This window comes from Desmodus rotundus, chromosome 8 (genome assembly GCF_022682495.2).
Source record: "Desmodus rotundus isolate HL8 chromosome 8, HLdesRot8A.1, whole genome shotgun sequence".
NCBI classification, from domain to species: domain Eukaryota; kingdom Metazoa; phylum Chordata; class Mammalia; order Chiroptera; family Phyllostomidae; genus Desmodus; species Desmodus rotundus.
This window is the reverse complement of record NC_071394.1, coordinates 128,885,445-128,910,746: the sequence shown is the minus strand read 5'-3', so window position 1 is coordinate 128,910,746 and position 25,302 is coordinate 128,885,445. Positions and strand designations below refer to the sequence as shown.

The following is a 25,302-nucleotide window of genomic DNA, read 5'->3' as shown; positions in this document are numbered from 1 at the left end:
GTTTTGGGTACATGTCTGTATCATTTTTATATCTGACTCGTGGGCACTCTAAATGGAATGGGTGTAGAAATTCTGAAATCTTTCATGTGCGTGTAGGATTGAGAAAATGGGTTAATGTGTTGGTGTTTGGGGACCTAGAGTAGCTGGGAAAGAAGGAAGATGGAAATAGCGGGCAGAACCTGTGGGCTGAACTGGGATGGGAAGTATCAGTGCAGACTGCTAATGTGGCTGCAATTGTTTTTGGGTTTTTTGTGTTTTTCTGTTTTTTTGTAATATGGGTCTACTAATGAGAAGAATGAAGTTCTTTTTGGGGGGATAAAATTTTGCCTCATTGGGGTTCAGAATTAGTATTCTTTATTGTTAAAATCGATTGCAATTGTTCATCGGTTAATACTGGTCTGTGGTGAAATTTTACATTAGTTCATTTTTGAGAATGTCTTTTCTGATAGGTGCTGCCAAATGCTGCTGTCGGTCTGCACGCACACGCTTTTAATTGTGCATGTTTACTGCTTGGAAGGAATGTATTGGTTGTGTTAGGTTCTTCTCTCCATGTTTGCCTTTGAGCGTGGCATGTCATTGAATTGCCCGCCACTTCCAACGGAAGATTGGAGCTTCCACTGCGCAAAGTGACTTTGAAACATGGAAGTCTCTTTTGTTCTTGCACTGAGGTCTGAATGACGCGTGGGCCAGCAGCTTGAGCTCAGAAAGTATGTCTAACACAAATTTGTACAAGAACGGAGATCTCCTTTGTCTGAACTTTTATTGTGCGGGCAATGTGGCTTCTTGTGGTTCAAACATTGGTTGTCATGTCACTTTTCTGCGGTATGTGTTTCATATGTAAGTGTGGTTTTGCCTTGTAATTCTAGGTTGAGTTTATGAAGAAACATAATTAATTTTGCAGAGCTTTTCAGTGTTTATAAGGTACATAGGGCAGCCCTTCTTTTCCAAAAAAAATTCAATCCTGGCCCTGACCTCAAAATACCGTGATAAAATGGCTTATCGTTGCTAAGCCTTCAAACTGCTATACGGTAGGGTGAATCAGGATATTAAACTTTTATTTCTGAAAAAAGAATTCACAGAGCTTGATGATGGTTAAATCCATAAGAGCAAATGAAGTTCACGTTGACACTGCTGGTTTAATCCACACCCTGAGTTAAATTATTTTCCACGAAGGACGACCGATGAGTTATCCCAGACTTGAAACACCTTCCATTCTCAAAAACACTTTGCAAATTTGTCCAACTAAGCCTTTTTTTTTTTTTTTGCTTAACACATATTTTAACCACCATCAGTTATAACACATCTTAGCAGATTTCCCTTCAGATTGTTCTGAATTAGTATTTTCTTTGACAATATTTTTGCCTGTAGTTATTCCACGCAGATTATCTACGGAGGCTAATTCTTCACTCACTTCAAACTCAGCACTGACTCCTCGGAAAACAATGGGCAGCATCTGTAACATCTGCCAACCCATCAAAAACGAAGGAAAACCATTGAAAATCATTTGTTTCATTAAAAAAAAAAAAAGACTATTGGTATTGTTCCCAATGTCCTCAACTGTTCCAGCAACCGTCATCAATGAAAAGCTAAACGACTTAAATGAGTTTATTTTCTCTGGACAATTTTCTTCTTTTTTTTTTTTACTGCTTCAGTCAAACATAATTCAATTAACTCAACATAGTTGAATGGCTTTCCTTGCTTGACTAACCAATGAGCCATTCAGAAACTTACTGTGCTTGCCGCCTGGTGCTGTGCAGAACGAGTTAGTAACAGAAGTACTTACATTATGAAAACGAGACTATTTACATCACCTTTAAAACCATGAAAAACAACACTGTGTTTTGCCTATGGGTACCTATGGTAAAAACAAAATAATGTGGTGGGAAGGGAGGAAGCAGATTCAAGAGGCCCTGGGTAGGTGCTTCTCCTGCTCAGAGATATGACAAGTGGGTCCCTCCGGAAGCAGCTCCTGGGCTAGGCCTCAGCCCTGGTCAGGGAGCGGCTAGCCCTTGGCATCCCCAAGCATTTGGTGGGATCTAAGGTCGAGAGTGCTCTCCCCTGGGGGTGTGTTGCTGGCCTTGCCAGCTGAAAAGAAACAGCTTCTGGTGGTCTTTACTGCTAGGATTAGAGAAAAACATTGTCACCTGCAGACCAGGTGCCAGGGTTGAAATGCTGAGTTGCCCTGGCATTGAAACTACATCTGAAACTGCTCTGCAGATGGAGTCCCCACCTGGTTAAGCTAATAGCGGTCCACGGGCATCCTCCAAGACCCACCTGGCTTCTGCACAGAGCAAGTCAGCCATTCCAATGGCGGCGAGCTCCCTCATCTTTCAGGTTGCTGCAGGAATCCCTCCAGACATGCAGTGTTGTTTCTGGTTAGCACTGTGGCAGGTAGAGGCCGTTCTATGGGCTTCTACTTGGCCTTGCCCATGATGACTGCCCTCGCTCCACGGTCCAGGGGATCCATGCGGGGATTCTGTCTGTGGCCAAGTGTGTCTATTCTGGAACTGGGAAAGTAACTAGTAGATGGGATCAGGGACCCTCTGGGCCCACAGTGGGACAGGCCTGGCTAACACTCCAACGACCCCCTTGATCTCCAGCAGCCCTGTAAAGGGAGAGTATTCCCCCAGTTGTCTAAGGCTCAGGGAGGTGGCCAGCTGGCTTGTGTTAGTTGTCACAGGAAGAGACAGACACCACTTCCCAGTCCCTCAAGAGCAATGGCCCCTGGGGAAGTGTCCCACCCTCCAGCTTATAGCTAAAGGCCAGACCTCAGAGCAACATCAAGGGGTTTAGAGTCTGAAATTGGGATCAAAGATTTTCTTCTGTTTGATGTGTCAGGGATAGCTCTTTGGAGAAGTTTGCTTTTCTCAGTGTCTATAAATGGACAGCCGAGGGAGGGGAGCAGCGATCACAGGACCTGCCTTCTCCCACTCCTTTGGACGGCTGTGAAGAATGCAGTGGGTGATGTACAGGAACCCACCCTGCCCTACAGGCGTGTGAGGAGGTCCTGGACGGAGCCAATGGGCAGGCACGGGAAAGAACATTGATGGCAGTAAGTGACAAGCTGGAATTATGATGTGGCAGCTGGGAGATTTAAACCTTGGTTTCTACTTTCCTAAAAATGAGGCTGACGAGACTCAGTTTTCTCTATAAGACTGTTAATATGGTGCAGAGAAGACATCTGTGGAGGCACTCTCTAAAGGATAAAGGTCTACTGAAGATTGGGCTCGGTGTGGGAGCCTGAGACCTCAGTATGTGAGCAGTTCCTAGGAGCGGAGATGACATGGGCTCACATGACTGCATCGCATTCGAAAAAACGGGAACAGACAAGATTATTTATTGGGCCAGGGAGATCCAAATTTAACTGGGCATCCTGTATTTTGTTTCAACTTCAAGTGTTACTGCCTTTTCATTCACTATATTAATCGTGTTTCCTATTTTCAAATGTGTTTCATTTGTGCCCACCAACAAGCAGAAATGAGGTGAGTAACAAATTGTTCATGGGATTTCAATTGTTCTCTCAAATGTCCCAAATCAGAAAACTTTGACTTGGTAGGAAAATTTTTGCATTAGGAAATAATTAACAGTCAAAGCAGAAACACGGTCAGTTTTTCTTGAATACATTAGCCCTTCTCTTTTCACGGGTTGTTAGTTTTCAAATGCAATCATTTGTAGAGAAGTATGTGTTATTTTTACCCTTAAGATAACTGTCTTCTTATTCTGCCACGGGAGGAAGACCTCGCTGAATTACTAACGTTCTCACTGTTTATGCCTGCGGCTGCTGCGGTGGGATTGTCCATCACGAACCATTCAGTAACCATTTCGCCCTCAGTCACTGTAAGAGTTCACAGATCCTCATTCTCTCTACACTCTATGTTTTCATTCTGAAAACTACAAAAGGATTTGTTCTTTGAGTTCACCGCTGCGTCTATAAACAGCGGCAAATGACGTCATTTCCTCTGAGATTCTGTCCCACGAGGGCTGGGGGAGGGGGACGGAGAGTCCAGACCCCCGTGTGTACATTTCTGAAAAACCTCTGTCCCTTCTCCTTCTCTTCTTGAACAACGAAACCCTCTTTTCACATCTGCTGGGATGCTTTCTCCTGAGGTCTCATTTTTGACATGTCATGGTGTTTTTATTTGCTATTTAATGTCATTCTGGATGGGTCTTGTCTTAGTCTGCTTGGGCTGCCATACAGAATACCATGGGTGGAGTGGCTTAAACCACAGAAATTTATTCCTCACAGTCCTGGAGGCTGGGGTCCGAGGTCAGAGTGCCGGCTATTGGTATTGGTATTGGTATTGGTATAGGGTCGGGTTCTGGGGGGAGCGCTCTTCCTGGCTTGCCGGTAGCCACCTTCTGACAGTGTCCTCGCGTGGTGGACAGAGAGAACGAGGAAGCTCTCTGGTGTCTCTTCCTAGGGGGGCACGAGTCCCACCACGAGGGCCCCATCCTCGCGAACTCCTCTAACCACAGTGCCCTCCCAAAGTCCTTATGCCCCAATAGCATCCCACTGGGGGTTAGGGCTTCCGCATATAAACTGGGGGACACAGTGGATCCTAGCCCCCACCAAGACATGAAGGAGCCAGTGCTTGCTACAGATTGTATTATGGGGTCTCCCCAGGGGTCACCTCCTCTGCCTCCCTCCTCAGTGATGAAGGTGACAGGTTGTGGTCCACGGACATCCTGTATGACCTCTGTCATCTCTACTCAGGACATGCAACAGAAACATGGGTGCTGGATTTCCCCGGGCAAACACTTGTGAGGTTTTATAGTCACAGGCTGCTGAGGCCTGAGGTTTACGTTAACTGACTAGGACAAAACATGTATCATGTCAAATATTTCTTAACCTAATTGCACACCTACTATGGTTAAATGGTGGAAAGAAGTACTAGAAACACGGGAAGCTCACAGGTTGGGGAGGGGCCGGGGGCTTGGGGGGTGTGGGGAACACATCACTTCCCTGTCTCTACCCGCAGCCTCCAGCTAGCCGGTTCTTTCCATGATGTGTAAGAAAATGTGCCTAAAAATTGTTTCTGTGTGGATGGGTCGCTTCTAATTTGAAAGGCGGTCCCATTCGTTTTAAAGGTACATATTAATTTCATGGGTTTTCTCACCCAATATTTGGAAGTCGGGCACGCTGGACACAGCGCAGGCTCCGGAGCGAATTGTCACCAGGCCTGCTGTCCCAGCCCTGCCAGTGTGTGCCATCTTAGACACCTTTCCAAGCCTCGGTTTCCTCCTCAGAGAAACGAGACTAACACCACCCATACCAGGACGAGAAGTGAGGCGTGAAGGGGCTCCGGTTGGACAGAGCCCAGCACAGCGCCCCAGGCAGATCAGTGCTTGGTGAGCATCTGCCTCCCCTCCCCCCTTCCCGTCTGCCTTCATATCCACACGTGTGAAACAATTACACAGAGCAGTGTGGCAAGACCACGCAGCAATGTTTATTGATCCTGCTTTGACGGAGGCTGGCTTACACGCTAGTGGACTGTTCGAGTCCTTCCCGTGGCCTGTCGTGTGCAGGGTCCTCAGGAGGTCTCCGTGCAGTGTCACCACCCAGGCGACAGCAGCAGCACAGGTGTCTCCGGAATGCCTCGTCCAGAAGCACGCAGAGGAGCGGGTTGACACAGCAGTGGGTGCTGGCGATGACTCTCGTCACCTGAACACTTCTGTCCAGGGCGGAGCTGCTCCTGCAGTCGCTCAGGGAGAAGAATTTCTTGAACGTAGACAGGAAAAGCGCAACATTGTAGGGTCCCCACATCAGAAGGAAGACAACCATTATGGCGAAAACAAGCTTGGCCAGGTCATACTTCCTGTCCCCGGACCCTAGCGTTTTTCTCGTTCGCAGGAAGATCACGAAGCAAACTGTAAAAACCAAAAGTGGGACAAGCAGTACCACAATGTTCGTCTTCACGGTCAGAGAATGCTCCCAGGAGGTGTCCTTGCCCGACAGGAAATGCGGCCTGCTCAAGAGGCATGGGTACTGCTGCGTTCCCACCCGAGATTTGTGAAACAGGAGTTCAGGCAAAGTGACCAGAATGGCCACCCCCCAGGCCAGGACACTCGTGATGATGCCACAGGGCACCTTCCTGGCAGCTGAGAAAAAGCTGCTCACGTGGAAAAGCACCAGGGAGCTCTGCAGAATCAGAAGGGCATTGAAAAGCGCCTCGCCGTGTAGGCCCACGGAGGACAGTGTCACGAGAATTATACACATGGGGTGGCCCAGAGTCCCCCCGTGGGAGGTGGCGTGAGCCCAGAATGGTAAGGTAAGCAAGAAACACAAATTAGAAATGGCCAAGTTTAGGAAATAGATGTTCTCCACGTGTCCGAGCCCCTTGTATTTCACCAGGATGAGCACGGCCCAGAAGTTGTCCAGGAGCCCGACCAGGAACACTGTGGTGTAGAGCTGCGGGACCACACGGGCCAGGAGGACTGTGGCGTCGTCGCGGGGGCACTGCTCCGTGCCGCTGTTATCCAGATCGCCCACGATGAGGACGTCATAATCTTCCTCTGGTGCCAGCGTGTGGTTAGCCATCTTCAGGCCGCCCTGCACAGAAACGAAAAATTATTATTATCATTGTTATTATTTAATCCTCACCCAAGGATATATTTATTGATCTTAGAGAGAGATGAAGGGAGAGAGAGAGAGAAATATATATGTGAGAGAGAAACACTGAACGGTTTCCTTCTGCTTGTGTCCTGACCAGGGATCGAACCGGCAACTTTTCAGTACCCAGGATGATGCTCCAACCAAATAAGGCACCCAGCCAGGGCAAAATAAAAAATTATTTGCCTGCATACAGCTGCGTGGTCCTGGAGGGAACAACAAAGAGAGGAGTGCCCACGTAGCCCTGTTTTCCCGCCTCTGGGGCTTCATTGTAGCCAGAGGAGTTCTACGGTTCAAAAGAGTAAAAATATACATCTCTGTAACACGCACCCCCTTCCCCAGGGCAGCTGCTGTACTGGGTCCGGTCACTCCGCACCCGGATGCTCAGGAGTGTGCTAATGCCACAGGCAAACCCAGGTAAGCAGGACACTTGTTCAAAGAACATCATTCTCTTGCTAGGAACAAGACGGCCCACTTGGAGACAATATGTAAGCAACACGCAACAAAAGAGAACCGAGGACCGGTTTCAAACAACTGGTGCCAGTCATAATTTCTACATGCTTAAAAAGTTTGCTCACCCCTGTAACAGCTTCCTGTGACAGGCTGAGAGGTCTGAGTTCTTCTCTCGAAGGGTATGAACAAATGTTTGCAAAAGCGAAACCATCCTAAGGTCCACACAGACATCGCTGGTTAAGGACAGAGGTGACTTACCACTTGACCGAGCTGCTGTGGGAACGGCCTGGGGCAGTGGAAAGACTGGCTTCCTTCCGAACACACTAGCCGGTCCTGACCCTTAGGGGCGAGAGAAACCACTGTTTGTCCCCGATCTCCTGCCCAGCAGTGAAAGGTCTCAGGGGCTAACTGAAATAAAGCCACTCAAAAGCTCCCCCAGACCCCCCGGCGGGTTTCTTAAGCCTCTGAGGGAAACCAGGAAGTTGTTTTCTCCTCCGCCTCCCCCTGTACCCCGCCTCTGATTTCCCGCGGCCTTTGCACGGGCCAGCGTCCTCCTGGCTGCCCAGATAAGGGAACTAAGTTATTCTGCTCCTTGCTGATACGGAGGGAGGACAGGAGGCACCACTTTTGACATGGATCACCGAGCAGGGGACAGCCAGCAGCAGAGAACAGCGTCACCCATCATATCTGCAGACCCCAGCGGCCTGGTGGTCTCCTGCAGCCTCTCATCATCAGCAGAAGCCCCTCCCTGAATCAACACGGGCTTCCAGAACTTGTAGGGAGAACCCCACTGGCCCGGCATGTGCCTGGGTTTTTATTGTCACTTTTGAGAGGCGGGTGTGCTTTGGCTGAGGGACAGGGTATTAAAGAGAGGATTTCACGGCAATGGCAGCCACAGAGTGATGTTGGCTGGGAAGGGCAGGGTGCAGGGAGCACCCTGGGTGCTCTGGGACGGCCAGGAGCCCCGACAGGAGACGCCAGGGAGTGAGTTAGGCGGCTGTTGGGCTAATCCTACTCCTAGAGGGGAAAGCCAGCGCAGGAAAATCCCATGGTGAGGACACAGGGGGCATCTTCAAGTCTTGGCTGCAGAGACTGTGAGGGGAACAAGTTGAACCGCAGGCAAGGCTGGGGTGGGGCGAGGCTGGTGGCCGGGGACAGGAAACTGAGACACGAGTCAGGATTTGGAGGGGTGGGAGAGTTGGGGGCGGGGGTTGGCGGGAGAGGGAGAAGGGGAAGGGACGGGGATGCTTTGGAGGAAAAATGAACTGAGAAGAGGAACTGGAAATAACTGAAGAATCTGGATGAACTCCCAAATCAGGCCTTCCTACCTGTGGCTGACCTGGGAGGGGCGGGGGGCGGAGGGCAGCCTTGCGGATTGGCTTAGCGTTCACATCGCTGGTTAAATGTCCATCTGCTAACGCCGAAGAGGTATTCGAGGGAGCCTTTGATGCAGAACGTGGACCTGTGAAAACAGAAATAGAAATAAGGAAACTAGAAAGAGAAGGGAAAAATAAACAGAGGAAGGGCCCAGACGAACATGGGATTGAGCATTAAATTTAACTCAAAGGGAAACAAATGCACGGCGTTAGGAGTTACTCCGCATGCAGGGGTTGGTGTTGGTGGGAACCGGTGCCGCGACCGATTCCCAGCGAGTCCTCCCCACCCCCACCCCAGGATGGGCTTCTGTGAGTGAGTGAGGGTCACTGTGCCCTGGGACGCTCTGTCCCCTGGTGGCAGCCTCAGCCTTGGGACCAGCAGGGGTGGGTCTTTCCGCCTGGGGCTCTACCTCCCTCAGCCGAGCTGTTTAGAGCCACGCCCCCCCCACCCCTCCCCCAGTCCCCAGCCCTCAGCCCTTCGGACCTGGGTGAGTAGGTGGAGGCTCCTGACGCTCTGTTGCCTGATGGCCACTGGTCAGTCCCAGGCCAGGGGATGAGAGTCAAGTCTAAAGGGGAGACTTGAAAAACCCCAGGAATACCCACCTTGCACAAGATGTGGTTAAGTGGGGGGGAAATACCAGGCAGAAATCACAAGAAATTTGAAGTTTCTCTAAGAAAAACACTGTTTTGTAAATTCAGGACCACCCTAACTTCCGGACATCAGCATGGATTTCACTTTCAGTATTCTCTTATTTTGGCTCGCTCCCCAGCGTTTTGCTTATCCACACACCAGCCACGAGACTCTTTTTTTAAAAACTGATACATAATTGCCATTGGACCGTGTGTATTAAGGTGTATGACCTGTTGGTCTGATACATGTATGTAGTAATATGACGGCCACCGCAGCGCTAGCAGCTCTGTCACTTCACATCCTTATTTGTTCTCGGGGTGGGGACAGCGAACATCTATTCCCTTATCGAGTTTCCTGTTTATAATGTCATTTTGTTGCCTGTGATCACTGCACTGTGTATTAACTCTCCCAGGCCACGGGGTTCTGGAAACTTCTAAAGTGGTAGGAAGGAATGGTTGAAAGGTCTGAAGTTGAGGCAGGAAGAAAGTCTTGTTTAGCATTTGAGCATCTAGGGCCATAAAAGGGTCGTTACTGTCCGTGAAAGGTCACCGCATTCTGTAGCTGTGGCCTGTGGCTCACAAACCTTATCCCGGGGCGCAAGTTCCTCCTCATCACTGTAGATTAATCCCAGTTTCAGTCCGAGAAGCTATTGTGTTACACGTAGGTCTCATTTCCTGGCACACATAGATCCCCATTTATGCGATTCATTTATTTAACAAGTATTTATAGAGTGCCTGGTGTGTGCCCAGCACTGTTCCAGGTACAGACAATATAGGCAAACAGCCAGTCCTTCGTGTGGCTTACATTGTACAGACAAAAGCAAAATAAACCAGTACATCGCAGGGTGGTAGCAGTCCTATGGAGAAAAACAAAGCAGGAAAGGAAGCCAGGGAGGGCCAGGGTGGTCCGGGGTTCGCGCTGCCCACAGGGTAGTCACAGATGCCTGGCTGGTGAGGAGTGCTGAAGCAGCCCATGATCAGGTCCCACGATTAATGCTCATTTTCTCATTCCTTCTTGTTACTAAGCTCTCGTATCAGGGAGGTTGGCTTCTCGTAGTGATATTTTGCTCCCTAGTTAAGGCTCTTGATTCCTTATAAAATATATTTTTTAAGATTTTATTTTTTTATTTTTAGATGCAGGGGAAGGGAAATAGAAAGAGGAAGCGAAACATCAATGTGCGGTTGCCTCTCGCACACCCCCTACCAGGGATCTGGCCCAAAACTTAGGCATGTGCCCTGACTGGGAATCGAACCGGCAACCCTTTGGTTTGTAGGCCGGTGCTCAATCCACTGAACCATGCCAACCAGGGCCCTTATAAAAATGCTAATCAAACCATGAATTAATTAAATCTTTCAGGTTTAATTGTGCTTTGTGAAGCTGCCGACTGTCTCATGGGGATCCATTTCCTGTGTGTTTGTAGTCTCCAGGGGAGTTCCTCTTTATTGGGGATTATTTTCTCTACAGCAGCTTCGTGTGGCCTGAGGGGGGCGCACTCCCTTTCGCGGGGGTTTTGCATTTGTTTCAGCCAGAAGCATGAGGGGCACCGATGGCCTGAGATGAGTTTTCTTGGTCTGGATTTGGGGGTCTCCTATTTTGAGGGTGTTATAAAATGGAACCTCATATTTGCATGAGGCACAGGTTTTGATTTCCAGAGATTTTCCCTCTACCACTTAGAGCCTCGGCAAAAACTTCCTTATTGTCCTCTGCCTGTGGGTGAATTTCTTGCAGTCTACCCTTTCCCCAAGCCAGCTTCTGCTGGGACCACGTACTTCCTGCTCCCCAGCTCACGTAGCCCAAGGCTTTGCTGTCCGCCCCATGTTGGAGTCACACTTAGTGGCCTTTTTATGTGTGTGGCCTTCGATTTGTCTACACCAGACTGTGACCAACATGATAAATATCCATTGAGTAGTGTTTCAGTAAAAAAGAGTCATTTATTTTTCCTTCTGTGTTCACTCTCCTCTACCCTGCTTTATGTCCAGGGAGACTTATCTTATTAATGGCAGATCCTTCCCCTACCCCTCTCACCCCTGCCTCTGATTTCCAGCTGGGTTTGACCAATGGGGAGTTTTAGGAAGGAGACTGGAGAGTGAAGTCAAGGGATTTAGCTCCCTAGTTCCTTCCTGGTGGGGTCTCAGAGATCTCCTTCGAGTCCCTTGACCCAGGGGGGGCTCTTGTCGGGCGGCGCCCTCCCATTGCCCCTAGTGGCGGGAATGGTGGCCCACTCTCACCGGCGCTAGGTGCAGCAGCACTAGGCGCTGAGCTTCCCGTGCCTCGTCTAAACCTTCGTGAAGAGCCCTCTTACCAACAGTTCCTTGTCTGCCCTGCTTGAGGGTGCCACGTGTCTTCTAGCAAAACTGCAAGACATACTCCCAAAGGTCGGGAACTTCACCCTGGGAGAACCAGGTGAGCCAAGGAGCCCCGTTCTCTGCCCTCATGGCATTGACCTTCTAGAGCAGTTGTCCCCAACCTTTTTGGCACCAGAAAAGTTTTCCACAGACTGGGGGTGGGGGGCGTGGGGCAATCAGGAGGCAGAGCGAAGCTTCGCCCACTCTCCCGCTGCTCACCTCCTGCGATGCGGCCCGGTTCCTAACAGGCCAAGGATCGCTGCCCGGGGGTTGGGGACCCCTGTTCTAGACGGAGATGGTCAGGTACGTAACTGATTATAATTCAGGGGGGCACGTGCCATGCCAGGGAAGCACGGGGAGCTAAGGGGCAGTCAGTAAGGGTACCTGGCCCAGCCCTGAGGACCCAGGTTCCCTCAGGGAAGGTGTCATCCAGGCTGAAAGCCTGATGGGAGTTAGCCTGGTGAGAAGTGCATGGGCCCTTGCTCCTCCCTTTTCCTCCCACTGTCTCCTTTTTTAGGCCCTGGAGGGACCCTTGATTTGTATGCTGGAAATGGGTCAAGGACAGAGAAAGTAACACAATTCAAGGGGAGACATTGTATTGCTTCCTGGCATCTGTGACTGAGTGCTGGTGGAAGAGAAAGTGGGAACCAGGAAGCAGGCTTTAGATTGCAGCCCTGGGAATGTGGAGTTCCCAGGCAGGGGGTTCCAGAGGTCTTGTTGGGGGGGGCTCCCAGGAGGCAGCCTGGAAGGGACCCAACTGACGCAAGCCCCAAGAAAGGGAGAAGCTGACTGCAAGGGAGCTTCAGCTGATCCCGCGAGGAGCCCCAGCACTGGGCTGGCCCTGCTGTGCTGTCCTACCCTGAGGGGAGGGGACCAGGCTTCTCCATCCAACATCAGCCAGTCACTGGCCTCAGCTGTCCCCTGGGAGGGGGCACAGTCTGGCAGGCAGGTCCCAGTAGCTGGGGGCGGTTCCCAGGATGGGGGCAGCCTCCCCATCCCAGCAGCAGGGAGGGTGGGAGCATCGACCCTGAAGAGGGCACCCAAGCAGAGCCCACCGTGCTCACTGCACACACTGAGTGTCCTGGGTTTCCTGCAAATGTCACTTACCCTAAAGACGAGAAATGGAAACTGAAATGCACAAAACCACTATGTCGTAAGACCATGAGTCCGTCGTGTGGTTGTGCAAGACGAGTCACATGAACAGTGCTCGCTCATTCCACGTGAGGGGCCAGTCCCTCAGCTGCCCACCCGTGGTCATCAGGACGTGAAGAGAAGAGTTGATGGAGAAGTGCCCCCCCGCCCCCTGCCACCCTTGGCTCCATCCTCCACTTTCCCCTTTTCCCCTTCCTCCTTCTTCATTGGACGGGCCATATGCCAGCCCTTGTAGGGTTGGGTGTGTTGGACAGTCACTGGCTCCACATTAACCATATTTTAAAGCGGTAAGACCTTTTCTTATGAACAGAGGTGAGAGGTAATAAACTAGGTAGCACCCTCCCTTTGGAGATATTCCCTTTAACAAAATGAAATCACGACAGATTTTAACTTTGCAAGACTGGGTTGGGCCCTGATCCTCAGCCTGGGCAGTAGCTCCGGGCCCTTTAGGGCCCAGGCCTGGGTGAGCCCCACACACGGGGACTGAAGGCTGTGCTCCCTCCCTGCCCTGTGCTCCCCCAGGGAGGGTCCCTGAGGCCCCTCCGAGGCTCTCCAGCCATTCCCATAGACTCCGAGGACTTGATCTGAGCCAGCTGCTCTGTGTGCTCCAGAGTCTGACATACACATCTTTTTCCACAAGAGGATTCGGCCACACCCTCTGGAAAGAGTCCTTGCAAAGGGCCCCTCCCTCTCCCAGCACATCAGGACCTTCAAACCACAAAGACTGGTGCTGTCCCCTCCCGAGAGACCAGAATTTGGGGACCAAATGCTTTCCTCGGGGGAGGGGGAAATAGGATTCTGTGCTCCTCCGCAGTGAGCCAGCACAGGCTGGAGCCAGGAGGTTGGCTTGTTTTTCTGATTGCATCGCAGACCCAGGGTATTTTTTCCGCCCTTATCTTGTTTGGCATGTCTGCAGCATCGGACATCACTGACATTTCCTCTCCCCCCCTGAGCTCTCTTCCCTGCCGTGGCTCCGCCTGTCCCTGCACGCCTTCCCCTCCTCTGGGGCTCCTTCATGTCTGTGTTCCTCAGGGTTCTGTCCTGAGCCTGGGTCCCCAAACAGATGCGGCTACAAATGAGGAAAGGCGTGTTTGGTTGTGACGTGGCTTCATTTGTGCTTTGAGCGGCTGTCCCCGCCCAGAAGCCAGCCTGACGTGCAGCACCGTGCTGGGAGCGGGCCTCACCCCACGCTGTCCCTGTCTGTTTACCTCCAGGTCCTGTCTTGAGACTCTTACATCACCCCTCAAATGCAGAAACAGGGGCCTGTGGCAACCCTAGCAACAACATACTAGCTTCTCAATACGTATCGGGTGTGTAAGTGATTAATTTAAAATGCAGCTCCCCTGAATTAACGACCCTTCCCACTTAATTACTCTGAGTGAAAGACAGGAGAGGAGGCAAAAGATGGGTAGGTGGGGGTGGGGGAGGCAAGAGTGACATTTTTTTTGGTAATTAATATGAGGCAATTTGCAAAAGGATAGGCGAACACCTTGCGGAAGAAAATGCCTGTGTCTTCTTCAGCACGGTCTGCTATAGCTGATTACAATAGTCCGGGTGGCTCAGACAACAGACATACATCCCTCCCAGGCCTGGAGCCTGGAGTCCAAGGTCGGGGTGCCAGCAGATCTTGTGTCTGGCGGGAGCCCCCTCCTGCTTTGCAGATGGCCGTCTTCTCCCAGTGTCCTTCACGGGCAGGGCAGACAGAGCAAGCTCTTGCGTCTCATTCATAAGGGCACTGATCCCACTCGTGAGGGCCCCACCCTCAGACCTAAGCACCTCCCAAAGGCCTCACCTCCTAACGCCATCACTTTGGGGGTCAGCATTTCAACATATGGGTTTTAGGGGTCACAAACATTCAGCCCACAACAGCCAGTGAACAAATAACCTGGACAAAGAAAGGGGCAGTTACAAGTGGAGAGGGGAGAAATGCTTCTCATGGAGTAGGTGGGAGACGTGGGGACTGGGCGCGTGCATTGGCGAAGGTGCTGTGGGTGCAAGTGGCAGTGGTGGACTCCAGCTCACCTGGCCATGAAGGGGGTGCTGTGAGATTCTCGCGGTCCGTCACAGGAGAGGAGGAGGGATGGCTGAGCACCTGGCCACACGAAGGACATGACCCAGGCCGGCTCTGTGTTGCGACATCTCCCCCAGGTGGTCCCGAGTCTTCTCCCCAGGGCACTGGCAGCCACTGTGGGGCCCCGTCCTGGACATGAGTTCTGACTGGCCTAGATTTCACGGTAGGCAGGTGGCCTCTCTGATTTGTGTCCCCGGCAGTGGCCCGTGAATGACCATCAGAGGCTGATGGGGACTCTGTAACTGATCTGACAGCCCCTGAACCTGCTGATCAGTGTTCACATTACAGCAACGGTGAGAGTGCTCCCACCCCCGCCAGGTGAGGTGGAGCAGTGGAAGCTCCCCCCCCAGAGGGGCGTTGCCAAGGAATCACACCTGCAGCCGATGAACATGAGCCACGTGATCAAAGAAAGCGCAGGGCATGGGGTTAGTGTCTGTGAGTTCGCTTCTGTGTTGTTGGTTCGTTTATTCCGAGTTTTGGACTCCACCTATGAGTGAGATCACAGGGCACTTGTCCTTCTCTGTCCCACCTGCTTCACCCAGCTCAACACCCTCTAGGTCCGCCCACGTTGTCACAGCTGTAGGACCCCATTCTTTTCTTACGGCTGAGTGATACTCTATTGCAAGTGTGTGCCTCATCTTCTTCCTCCATTCGGGGGGATCAGAGGGCTAGGTAAAGAGGGCGAAGGGACTCAGAAGTTCCAGTTGACACTTACACACCAGTGAAGGGGATATAAAGTACAACGCAGGGAATATAATCAATAATATTGTCATAACGATGTACGGGGTCAGAGGGCACTAGACTTATCTGGGGCGTCACTTCGGAAGTTATATAAATAAATGTGTAACCCCTACATGGTATACCTGAAAGGAATATAATACTGAATACTAACTGTAATTAAAAAATAAAAATTAACTGCAGAATTGTCGTTGCCTTGTTCAGGGCTGACACACACTTCCAGACTTTTCCAGCTCTTCAGGGAAAATGTTTTACTGGACAGAATCAAAGGGATGGTTTCCCGGAGAAAGGAGAAAGTGGTGGGGAGAGAATCCTTTCACCAACATAAGTGAGATCTGTATTCACTGGAAAAATATCCCCCACAGCACCCCCTCTTCTGCACGAGAGACGCCCTCTGGAATTTGAAGCCACAAGCTCAGCACGGGCGCCAGACACCCCACCTTTATTGACGGTTCACTTGGAATGAACGAGTCAAAGCATAATGCAGACCCAGCAACGAACGTGAAATACGTCGAGGCTCCAATACAGATATTTTATATCAACAATTCAGTCAGTTCATACGCTTTAAAAACCGGCTGGTGGGAAGACAGCGCTCACATTCTGTTGCGAACTTCGGGAGCGGAACCCAGACCCTCGCTGGACCTCACCTGCTTCCAGATGGGTCAGGTCTTCCTGGGACAGCAGGCCTGGCTCCCACATGCTCAGCAGGGAGGGGCTTGAAGCAGGAGTTTTCGGACCTGCTCCACTTAGAACCCCCAGGAACTTCTAAAAGTCAAAACCGCACAGGCCATATTGCAGAGGGATTCAATCAGAATCCCTGGGGTGGGGGGAGTCAGGTGTCACTGTTAGTAACCGCCCCCCCTACCCCGTGACTGCAGTGTGCAGCCTAGATTAAGCATGGCCCCCCCTGAATTCCAGACCTACCTGTCCTATGCAGGGGCTCCCCACTGGCTGCCCACGTGAGGTGGGGAAACAGCATGACCAAAACACAACATGTCACACCTGTTACACCAGCAGCTCTGGGGCTGGTGGGGGTGTGGTGGGGGGTGGGGGGGCCGGGCGGTTGCGGGGGCGGGGCGCTGCTCTTCCTCTGTAGAGTGAGTGGGTTGGGCTGGCTGGTCTTCGCAACTTTTCTGGTTTTAAATTGTATGATTCCGTAAGAGTGATCGAAAGGAGGTGATAACAGTGAGGGAGACAGGAGGGTGTGAATGAAAGCCAGCTACATCCCAATCATACTTGACGGCTTCAAGCACTTGGCACCTGCCAAGAGATACGTGGAAGGGGCTTGTGGCGCTTTAGGGACCATGAAAAAGCTGTCACCAGACTTTTTCTGACCATGTTGCAAGATGGTGAGTTCGGCGGTCTGCAGGGATTGTCGTGGGCAAGCCGGGACCTTTGTTTCACTGCAGGCACCCACTTTTGTCCTCCCCCAGGTTCCTCTGGTTCTTTAGAAACAACAGCAGTGCCCGCTGCAACAAATCTGAAACGGCTGCGCGGGAAAACCGCCCAGTCTTCATTCTCTGCGTCAAGCCCGTGGTGGTTTGCTAAAGCGGCCACAGGGAGGCAGTAGAGCCCTAAGTTCTTCAAGCCTTTGCAGGCCTTTCCATTATGAATCTCGTTTGTAAAAAAGACTTCTACACCTATACTTAAAAAAACTGGTTACCGCTCTCAGAAAAAGAAACAAAAATGAATTCCTGAAACACGACCAAATGACAATGACACGGAACTTAGAATCACATTAAAGTAGTAACAATACGGAGTCAAACAGAAGTTAAGACTTGTAAAAATGCTCCCTGGGGGAGAATTTGGCACAATTATGACATATATATAATCTAAAACATTAAAGTTTGACGATGTTTTGGAAAAATACAAGCAAGATTTTTTCGAAAGCAAATTTTAAAAGTGAATTTTACTTGAAAGCAAAGGAGCTGTGGACATGCAGTCCTGTTTCGGCCTTTTCTGTCCATCCTCACCCGATGGACGCTCCCCACTGGGCCTGTGAGAGGTTAGGTCAAACCAGTCGGGAGGGCAGTTAGAAGGTTCCCGTGTGCTCGGCTCTCATCCTTAGCTCCCGGGGAGCTGGTGAGTCATATGCTTCCTCAGAAAGGTTACCCCTTGAGTTGATGTTTGTGTTTGGGAGTCTGTCCTCCCCTCCGATGTAAAGAAATGACTTGGAAATGTAACCCTAACCACGGAAATGCATTTTAACGAACAGCTGTTTAAACTCAAGAGCCCTTAGAAGACAGTGTCAACGGCGTTCTAATTCATGACTTTGTGCCTTAGCCCCTCCCCGGCAAGGACAGTCACCCTTACTTTGACTTTATCTGTGGCCTGCACACAATGTCCTCCTTGGCAGGGGCCCCTGCGTTGAGAAGCAGGGCACGTTCCATGAGGAGATGGTGAAGGGAGTCAGAACTCCAGAGAGGAGTGGGCAGCAGAGGGTCCAGGCAAACCAGGAGTGAAAAAATGGGGAGGGTAGCTGGGGGTGGGGGGGTGGGCCTGGGTAGCTATTTCTTCATGTTAATTTGGGAGTCACTTATTATCAGCCCTAAAAATGGACACCTTCCAACCTCCTTCTGCAGCTGCCCTCGTTGTATGGGGCAGATCTCTCTTCTCCCTCAGCCCTTCCCTCTAACCCCTGCCCCCTCTCTGCTTTCCTTGGCTCATGCATCCTTTTGGCCTAGGAGATGGAAGGCAACCCTTTAATGTTGTTTGGGAGAAGTTATCTTAAGAGCCCACCCCAGCAGTCCTTACCTTCTGCCCATTTCATGGACCTCCAGGTAGGATGGTGGCTGGCTCTTCTGCCACCTGCTGGAAGGGGAGAGCACAGCAGGCTGAAAACCAGTGTGTTCCCAACTATGAATGCTCACAGTCGGTCACCTCCACCTGGAGCACCTGTTTGTCCTCTGTGAGGATAAGAGACGCATGCACAGAAATCCACACGGGAACCCTTGTCATCACTGCAGTGACGGCCAGGTTTGGGGAGGGATTTTAAAGGAAAGAAAAGCAACCTTTCTAGCAACCAGCCCCATCCTGCTGCATCGCATTGAGGCCATGGCACTATATGTTGTCCTCCTTCTCAAACACACACGGCTGCCGCATGCGTGAACCCACGTGGGTTTCCTTTTTCAAAAGCATGTGTCAATTCTTTTCCTGGCATCGTAGAATTAAATTCGAAATGTGAACATTTTTGGGTCAGTTGCTCAGCAACTCCATCCTGGGGCAGCATCTTCAAATACAAATTATTCTGGCCACTTGACCCAGGTACAGGGTCAACTTGTAAAAACATTTAAAAAGAGATACAATTCTCAAGATGTGTGTGACATTTTCCCAAACAGCTACTTACAAAATGCTCTTCTGATTTTATGTGCTATTCTGTAAATGTACACCTGACCGAAAGAACAGGAATACAATAGATTATTTTATTTTATTTTTTAAAAAGATTTTATTTATCTACATTTTTAGAGAGAGGGAAGGGAGGGAGAAAGAGAGGGAGAGAAACATCAATGTGAGAGAGAAAACATTAATTCATTGCCTCTCGCATGCCCCCCAAACTGGGGACCTGGCCCATAATCCAGGGATGTGCCCTGACTGGGAATTGAACCAGCAACCTTTCGGTTCCCAGGCCAGTACTCAGTCCACTGAGCCACACCAGCCAGAGCCAATCAATTATTTTAGAGGGTGGTTTTATTAGATGCACATTTTCTTCTAAGCAATTTGTAACTTCCTATATACATAAGAATGTCATATACACATGTATATATAGACAAAGAGATCAGCTGTCGGAACCCACCCGGAGGCTGGGGTCATATGATATTACGCCCTCTCACCATTCTCCAGAACAAAGGAACAGGCCCTGCCAGTCACTTGCAGTTGACAACCACAGCCCTCAAGGTTCAGCTTGCAGAGTCTGAGAAAGATCAGTAACACCTCCTGTTATTCTGACACCTTGATCTCCTGATTCTCACTCCTTCATGCTTCTTCACCTGATGTTTACTGCCATGGTTCCAGCTGCCCCAGTTTCAAAACATTCTCAGGCTTGTACAGAATAAGAAAAGTAGCAACTGCAGAAAGAAACAAAGCCCATAGCTCTCCCTTGGAACTGAATAGCTCCCTTAGTGTTTGGGTCCTGTTGGTCTGGAGGAGGCATCTGGAAAGAGTATCTAAAGGCCCCACACTCAGCCCGCAACACAGAGGTTGGTAATTGTGCTTTTGTGGTTTAGAAAGCTGGAGACAGCTTGTTTCCAAATGAGTGTGTCTCTTCTCTCTTTTGCCTATTGATATAATTATATCCGGAAGGCGATACTTAAAGTGATGTGTGTGTGTGGCAGGCAGACAATTAGTTATTTGGGTTTCCCTCACCTCTTGGCTCATGCCCATAAAGCTCTGGATTTTCATGAACTATGTCCTACCCGACCTGGAAGTGTTCCTGGACCCCAGGCATGTGCATTCCCAAATGTGTTGTTTCAAAGCTTCCGGGAGATGCCTTATGATCGAACTCGGTTGGAGGGTAGGGGAAGGCATTTCTGAGAGTGAGCCCATTGTGAACGCCTGCCTGTGCAGGGCTGCCTGCGAGCTCACAAAAGCGACCCACCCTCTCCACCTACCCTCCTGATTTCCACCTAAACCTCCCTCCCTTCCATGCATGAAGTCTCTTTTAGGGCATCTCCAATCTGCATGTTTGAAGTCCAGGGTCTCTCCGACTCCTCTGTGCCCCTCACCGCCCACCCAAATGGGCCCAGTTCTGTTGAGTCTTATCTCAAATACTGTGAGTGAACAACCCTCCTCCTCCGCTGCCTTCCCATGCCTCGACCCAAGTGGAGGTCTCCTCACCCTGACCTGCTTGTTGCTGGTCTCCCTGCCCCTCATGCTCACCTTTCCAGGTCATCCTTAGGGCATGGAGCGAGCCTCCTGCAACATCGGCCAAGGCCCCGGCTCTGCTCGCAGACTTGGGGGAGCAGTGCCGTCCATGTTCCTCATAATCCAGCCTACACCGTGCCCCCCCCCAGTCACATGTCTTTGCCGCCTGCAGCCTGAGCTCCGCTTCCCTCTCTTCCACCAACAGCCGAAGCCCCTGCAGTCCCCCCTTGCTGAAGAAGCTCTCCCTGAGCTCGGCGGGCCACAGGGCTCCACCTGGTCCCGAGCAGCTGTGGGACCACTGACCCGCCGGGGAGGGAGATCACATGAGGGACACGGCCTCTCACAACAGATCACGTACATGTCTCTTCTCCCCATGGCAAGGCACGGACCCATTTTAGACACATTTACCACCTGTGCGTTGCCCTGTGCAGGAAAAAACGATACAACATGTTTCTTGATTCTGTTGGTCGCTCCAAGCAGGGTAACTGAACTCAAGAATCAGCAGTTCCCTGGGGATTTTGTTTTCCTAATGAACTTTTGCAGTGAAGGGACGGTCCATCAATGGTTGATGTATGTGGAGGGGAGAGGACCAGGTTGCTGTTTCATCCATGTGCTTTGATTTGGCATTCTAGAATTGATGGGCTTGAAGTATTTACCATCCTTCCAGCAGAAAGATGGACTGATGTCTGACCCCCTGTGTCAGCAACTTCCTTTTTAAAATAACTGCGCCCACCCCCCAGTGTGTGTGTAAAAGCCAAGTTCGGGTCACAGGCCAGTAGAGAGCTCCTGATCCCCCGTGGATCGAGTGTAGACAGAGCTGCCGCGTTCGGGAGCCTCTCGCTGGAGGGTCAGACAGCGTTTGCAGAGGCGTCTGGCGATGTGCTTTCGGAACAAGAATGACAGGTGGTTTCTGAACTTCTCCCCGACGAAGGCGTAGATGATGGGGTTGATGCAGCAGTGCGTCATCCCCAGGGTCTCTGTCACCTGCATGGCTTGGTCCAGCCTATTGGAACTACTGCAAGTGTTCAGGCCAAAGGCGTTCTGGAAGGTGTTCAGAAGCAGGGTGACATTGTAGGGGGTCCAGAAAAGAAAGTAACCGATCATGATCACGAAGATGAGCCTCATCGCCTTGTGCCTCTTCTTCTCGTTTCGGCACCGAAGCAGGGTCTTTAGGATTCCCGAGTAGCAGATGACCATGACGAGCAGCGGCAGGACCAGGCCCAAGATGACCATCTTTAAGGTCTGGAAACTCTTCCAGAAATGATAATTATTGGTTGGGTAGTGAGGGCTGCAGGTAAGACGAGAACCCTCTTTCTGGGATCTGGTGAAGATGATTCCTGGGAGAGAGGCCAGCACAGTGACCACCCACGTGACCCCGCTTGTCACCAGCCCAAACGTGACCGTCCTGGCTTTTATAGCAAACACAGCATGGACGATCGCCAGGTACCTATCAATCGTCAAGAGGATGATGAAGAAGATTCCGGAGAAGAAGCCGATTAAATAGAACCCTGTCAAAAGCTGACACGCTCCGTTCCCGAAGACCCACTGGTCTGCTGCGTAGTAAGCCCAGAACGGGATGGTGAGGAGGAAAAGCAGGTCGGAGACGGCCAGGTTGAGCAGGTAGATATCGGTCATGCTCTTCAGCTTCTTGCAGTTTATCAGGGTGAGGACGACCAGCAGGTTGCCCACGAAACCAAAGATGAACACCAGCGTGTACAGCGGAGGCAGGAGCTTGGCTGCGATGGCCCTCACGTTGGTTTTGTGGCAGGGTGCCGACTGAGCGTAATCAATGTAATCGGCTGTAGTTGACATGACATAATCCATCTTGCTCAACCCTGCAAATAAGGAAACAGTGATCTCGTATGAAGTCCTAGAATGTGCGCAGCGGTCCACCGTGAATGCAGTGTAGACCATCTTACCCACGAATAGGTCCTCAACATTGATAGAGAGACTTCTACACGTAACTGAGCTCCTTTTTTTTTTTTTTTTTTGGCCTAACAATGGATTTTTGTAATAATGGAAAGGCTTGTGGCTAGCTTCCCTCACTCTGCCCGTGAAAGCCACGCAAGCAGCATCTCGCCAAATGAACTCTGGTGTTCCACAGCCTCATAGAGTAAATAAAGCTTGGATAACAATTCAGAGAAACTGAGTCAGGTGCCATCTGCTCAACACTGTCTTACAGCCTGTGCTGGAGCTGGCACACCCCTGGAGCGGGCTCATGTGAGCATCACCGCAGGTGTGCTCTGATAATTAGCAGTTCCCAAGGGCAAGGGGCATGCCAACCACTGTTCTAGGCTTCACATCCAGTTATTCAAGGTCACCCTGTGAGGCAGGTCACATTATTGTCCCCATTTTGCAGATAAGGACCTCAAAGCCCAGGGAGGGACCTACCCAGAAACACACAGCTGGGAAGCAATTGATTTTAAACACAGGCAGCCTACACTCACCCACCACGGCATCCTGGCTCTCACTCCCTGGTGAGAGAACGAAAGAGTGGGCCCAGCATCTGGGTGCCCCCATGTAGTCAGAAAGAAACAGGCAGAAGCCGGGTCCCCAAAGAAGGTCAGAAGAGCCAATAGCCACTTGTAAAAGCCACCCTGTTATCGCCCCTTTTCCTCTGCAGTTTGGGTTTGTAGTTCCTGAGATCTCAACATCCACAAGAAATGTCCAAGTGGAAAGTGTCCCACTGACCCCCACACGTTCTGGGTTAGCTCAGTGCCTCCAGAACCCACTGGCTTGTCCACTGAAGTTCTACTTCTGGACTCAAAATTCCCTCTAGTTAATCCCAGGCAGCTGGGAGAAGCACCCAGAAAATTCCCCCTTTAAATTCTGAACCAGAAAGAGCATCATGTGTTACCATGTGCTGTGGAACTCGTATAGTAAAGGGAGACTTGATTTCATATTTGTGATGATATTAATTTGGACAGTTTTTAGCCTTCCTCTTTTCTGGGAGACAAAACACCCGAAAGAACCAGAGTTGACACAACTTCGGGTCGGGGGCATATTCAAAGGGCATCCTGCCCGGAGGTTTTAGTTCTCCTTATCCAAAGACAATCTCTACTAAGATTGTGGCCAAGAATCACTTCTCTGGAAAATCTTTCTTCTGAAAGGTGAGGGCTTTTAAAGAGATGATATTGTTCCCTTCGATATCTTTCATTCATAATCACATTTTGGATCTTTGATGCTATCGCCATCTGAAACCCATTCTAAATTCTAACCCTTGTTTTAAAGATTACATTCTAAGATAGTTCTGCGAGCGCCTGTTGTTCGTTTAATGTCTCCTACGGGTTTCCTGTAAAGGAATGTGCTCATCACAGATGCTGAGCTAACTAATAATCAGAGTGGCTGGGAGGTGACTTACCGGGCAGTTTCTTGTGGGGAGAGCGGATGTCTCAGGTCCTCTGACCAGCTGAGCTGTGCAAATCGAACATATAGCAGCAGGCAAGTAGGAAATGCACAGTTTCTACTAAAAGAGGGGTGGAGTTTTAATGCCTACGTATGTTGCAGGGCAAAAAAAAAAAGTCATTAAATAGTTCTCCTTTTCTTTTTCTTTTTTTTTTACAATGTAGCTTTAAATAGACTGGAGAATAGTTCTCTGGTTGGGAAGCTTATTTGTGGGCTTCCCTGGTTACACTGTTTTCCTTTGGTTCTCTGTTGATTCAATGAGGCAGAATCTGTTAGGAAATAGAATTAAAGGAGATTAATTCACATGTATCTAGTCAAAAGACCCCATTTTACCAAAAACCCAAAAACCCAGAAGGCCCTGCTGTCCGAGAGGAAGATGATTTGTGGAAGACCACAGGGCTTATCGGTAGCGAGGCCAAAAGGGCGAGAGATTCTGATTCTCTTGCTATTTGTCATCAAAGAAAGCCACTGGAACAACTTCAACTCGAAAGGGGAGCACTGCCTATTCACCCCATGAATACCTTTCACCCCTTTTACCCACCCTTCTCCTGTCCCCCTTGCCTACACACCTCACACATTTGCTCACCACCCAGTGTGGTTTACAGAGGTAAACTAATACAACTGCTTGTCTAAGGCATTGTAACATTATAGTTCACCCGTGAGCTAACCACGCTGCCCACTTTTCTCTCAGATATCTGGTGGGACACATCATTACGAATTTTTTCTCCACCTAGTCGCTGTTTTGCAGCCCTCCAAACCAGCAGGCATTGATGGGTGCCTATATCGTACCAGGTATACAGACGGCAGAATTCTCACTCCAAGGTCTATCTGGATCTAGGAGAAATTTTCAACATGAAATGGGCAGCAAATGCCAGAAGAATAGGATTGTGTTCGGGATTATATAACAATATCATAGGCGGTTACATCAAGCTGTCTTGGTGGTTGGTGACTTACATAAAAACCTCAGTTGACGACAGAGCTGAGAACACAGCAGAGCCGCACATGAGCCTCAAGAGCATCCTCTATGGGCTTCCCTTCCCTCCGCTCTAGACTAAGAAGCTTGTGATCTGTGGGAAGGCCAGGGAGGCCCCAGGCCTGTGAGGGCACCTGCCACAGGGGCTGGCAGTAGTTGCTTCGTGGTTTTGTGTGGAGGGTTACATGAGGCGTCCATGTCCAGAATTCAGCACGTAATAGACACTCAGTAAACATCAAGCTCTTAGTCACTGAGTGGTCCTTTCTCAGAGAGGTTCGTTTGATGAAATGCTCACGAAACTGGCTCCCTGCGGTCCTTGTGTGCAGCTGCTCAGTATCAGCAAACGAGACGCCGCAAGGGGCGATGAAGCGCATGCCTGGTGCCTGGAGTGTAGGAGCAAACGACTTCGGGGAGGCCCGGAGCGCACAGAACTAGCCCGTGTAGGGACACATGTTTGTGTTACTGCAGAGCCCAACACCTGGTGACCCTCCCCAGGACAGTGACCATAAAGATGTTCAATTCATCCAGCTTGTGGAATTCAAGGGGCCGTGACTGAGAGCTGGACTCCGCGGTCATGCGGCTGGGTTTAAACCCCAGCTTCGCTGTTTGCTGTTTGATCTGGACAAGTGAGTGAAACTCTCCAGGCTTCGGTTTCTGTTTGTCTGTGAAATGGGGCAAAAAAACCAAA

General features: G+C 50.4%; 2 protein-coding genes across 5 annotated transcripts; both read right to left on the bottom strand.

The window, feature by feature from the left end:
- Positions 1-5,405: 5,405 nt before the first annotated feature.
- On the bottom strand, positions 5,406-9,139 carry CCRL2 (C-C motif chemokine receptor like 2). Of its 4 annotated transcripts, none has more exons than XM_045199883.2 (4): positions 9,043-9,139; positions 8,392-8,525; positions 7,322-7,402; positions 5,406-6,550 (listed from the first exon to the last, which is right to left on the bottom strand). In XM_045199883.2, the coding sequence occupies exon 4, from the start codon at positions 6,536-6,538 to the stop codon at positions 5,477-5,479; it is 1,062 nt and encodes a 353-aa protein (XP_045055818.2). In that variant the 5' UTR covers positions 6,539-6,550; positions 7,322-7,402; positions 8,392-8,525; positions 9,043-9,139; the 3' UTR covers positions 5,406-5,476. The 4 variants fall into 4 exon arrangements, with proteins under 4 accessions (XP_045055818.2, XP_045055819.2, XP_045055817.2 ...); XM_045199884.2 differs by lacking the exon at positions 9,043-9,139 and adding an exon at positions 8,924-8,998; XM_045199882.3 differs by lacking the exon at positions 9,043-9,139 and adding an exon at positions 8,660-8,745.
- A 9,700-nt stretch (positions 9,140-18,839) lies between these two features.
- On the bottom strand, positions 18,840-23,672 carry LOC112309611 (C-C chemokine receptor type 5-like). Its single transcript, XM_045199921.2, has 2 exons — positions 23,598-23,672; positions 18,840-22,071 (listed from the first exon to the last, which is right to left on the bottom strand). Exon 2 carries the CDS (start codon positions 22,058-22,060, stop codon positions 21,002-21,004), a length of 1,059 nt encoding a protein of 352 aa, XP_045055856.2. The 5' UTR covers positions 22,061-22,071; positions 23,598-23,672; the 3' UTR covers positions 18,840-21,001.
- Positions 23,673-25,302: the final 1,630 nt, after the last annotated feature.

Excerpts from the sequence above, each read along its gene's own strand:
- LOC112309611 (XM_045199921.2), bottom strand. The coding sequence starts at position 22,060 with ATGGATTATGTCATGTCAACTACAGCCGATTACATTGATTACGCTCAG.
- CCRL2 (XM_045199882.3), bottom strand. Across the intron at positions 7,403-8,391 it reads CCCTCCCAGGTCAGCCACAG|GGTCAGGACCGGCTAGTGTG; the intron begins GTAGGAAGGCCT and ends CTCGCCCCTAAG. Across the intron at positions 6,551-7,321 it reads CACAGCAGCTCGGTCAAGTG|GGCGGCCTGAAGATGGCTAA; the intron begins GTAAGTCACCTC and ends GTTTCTGTGCAG.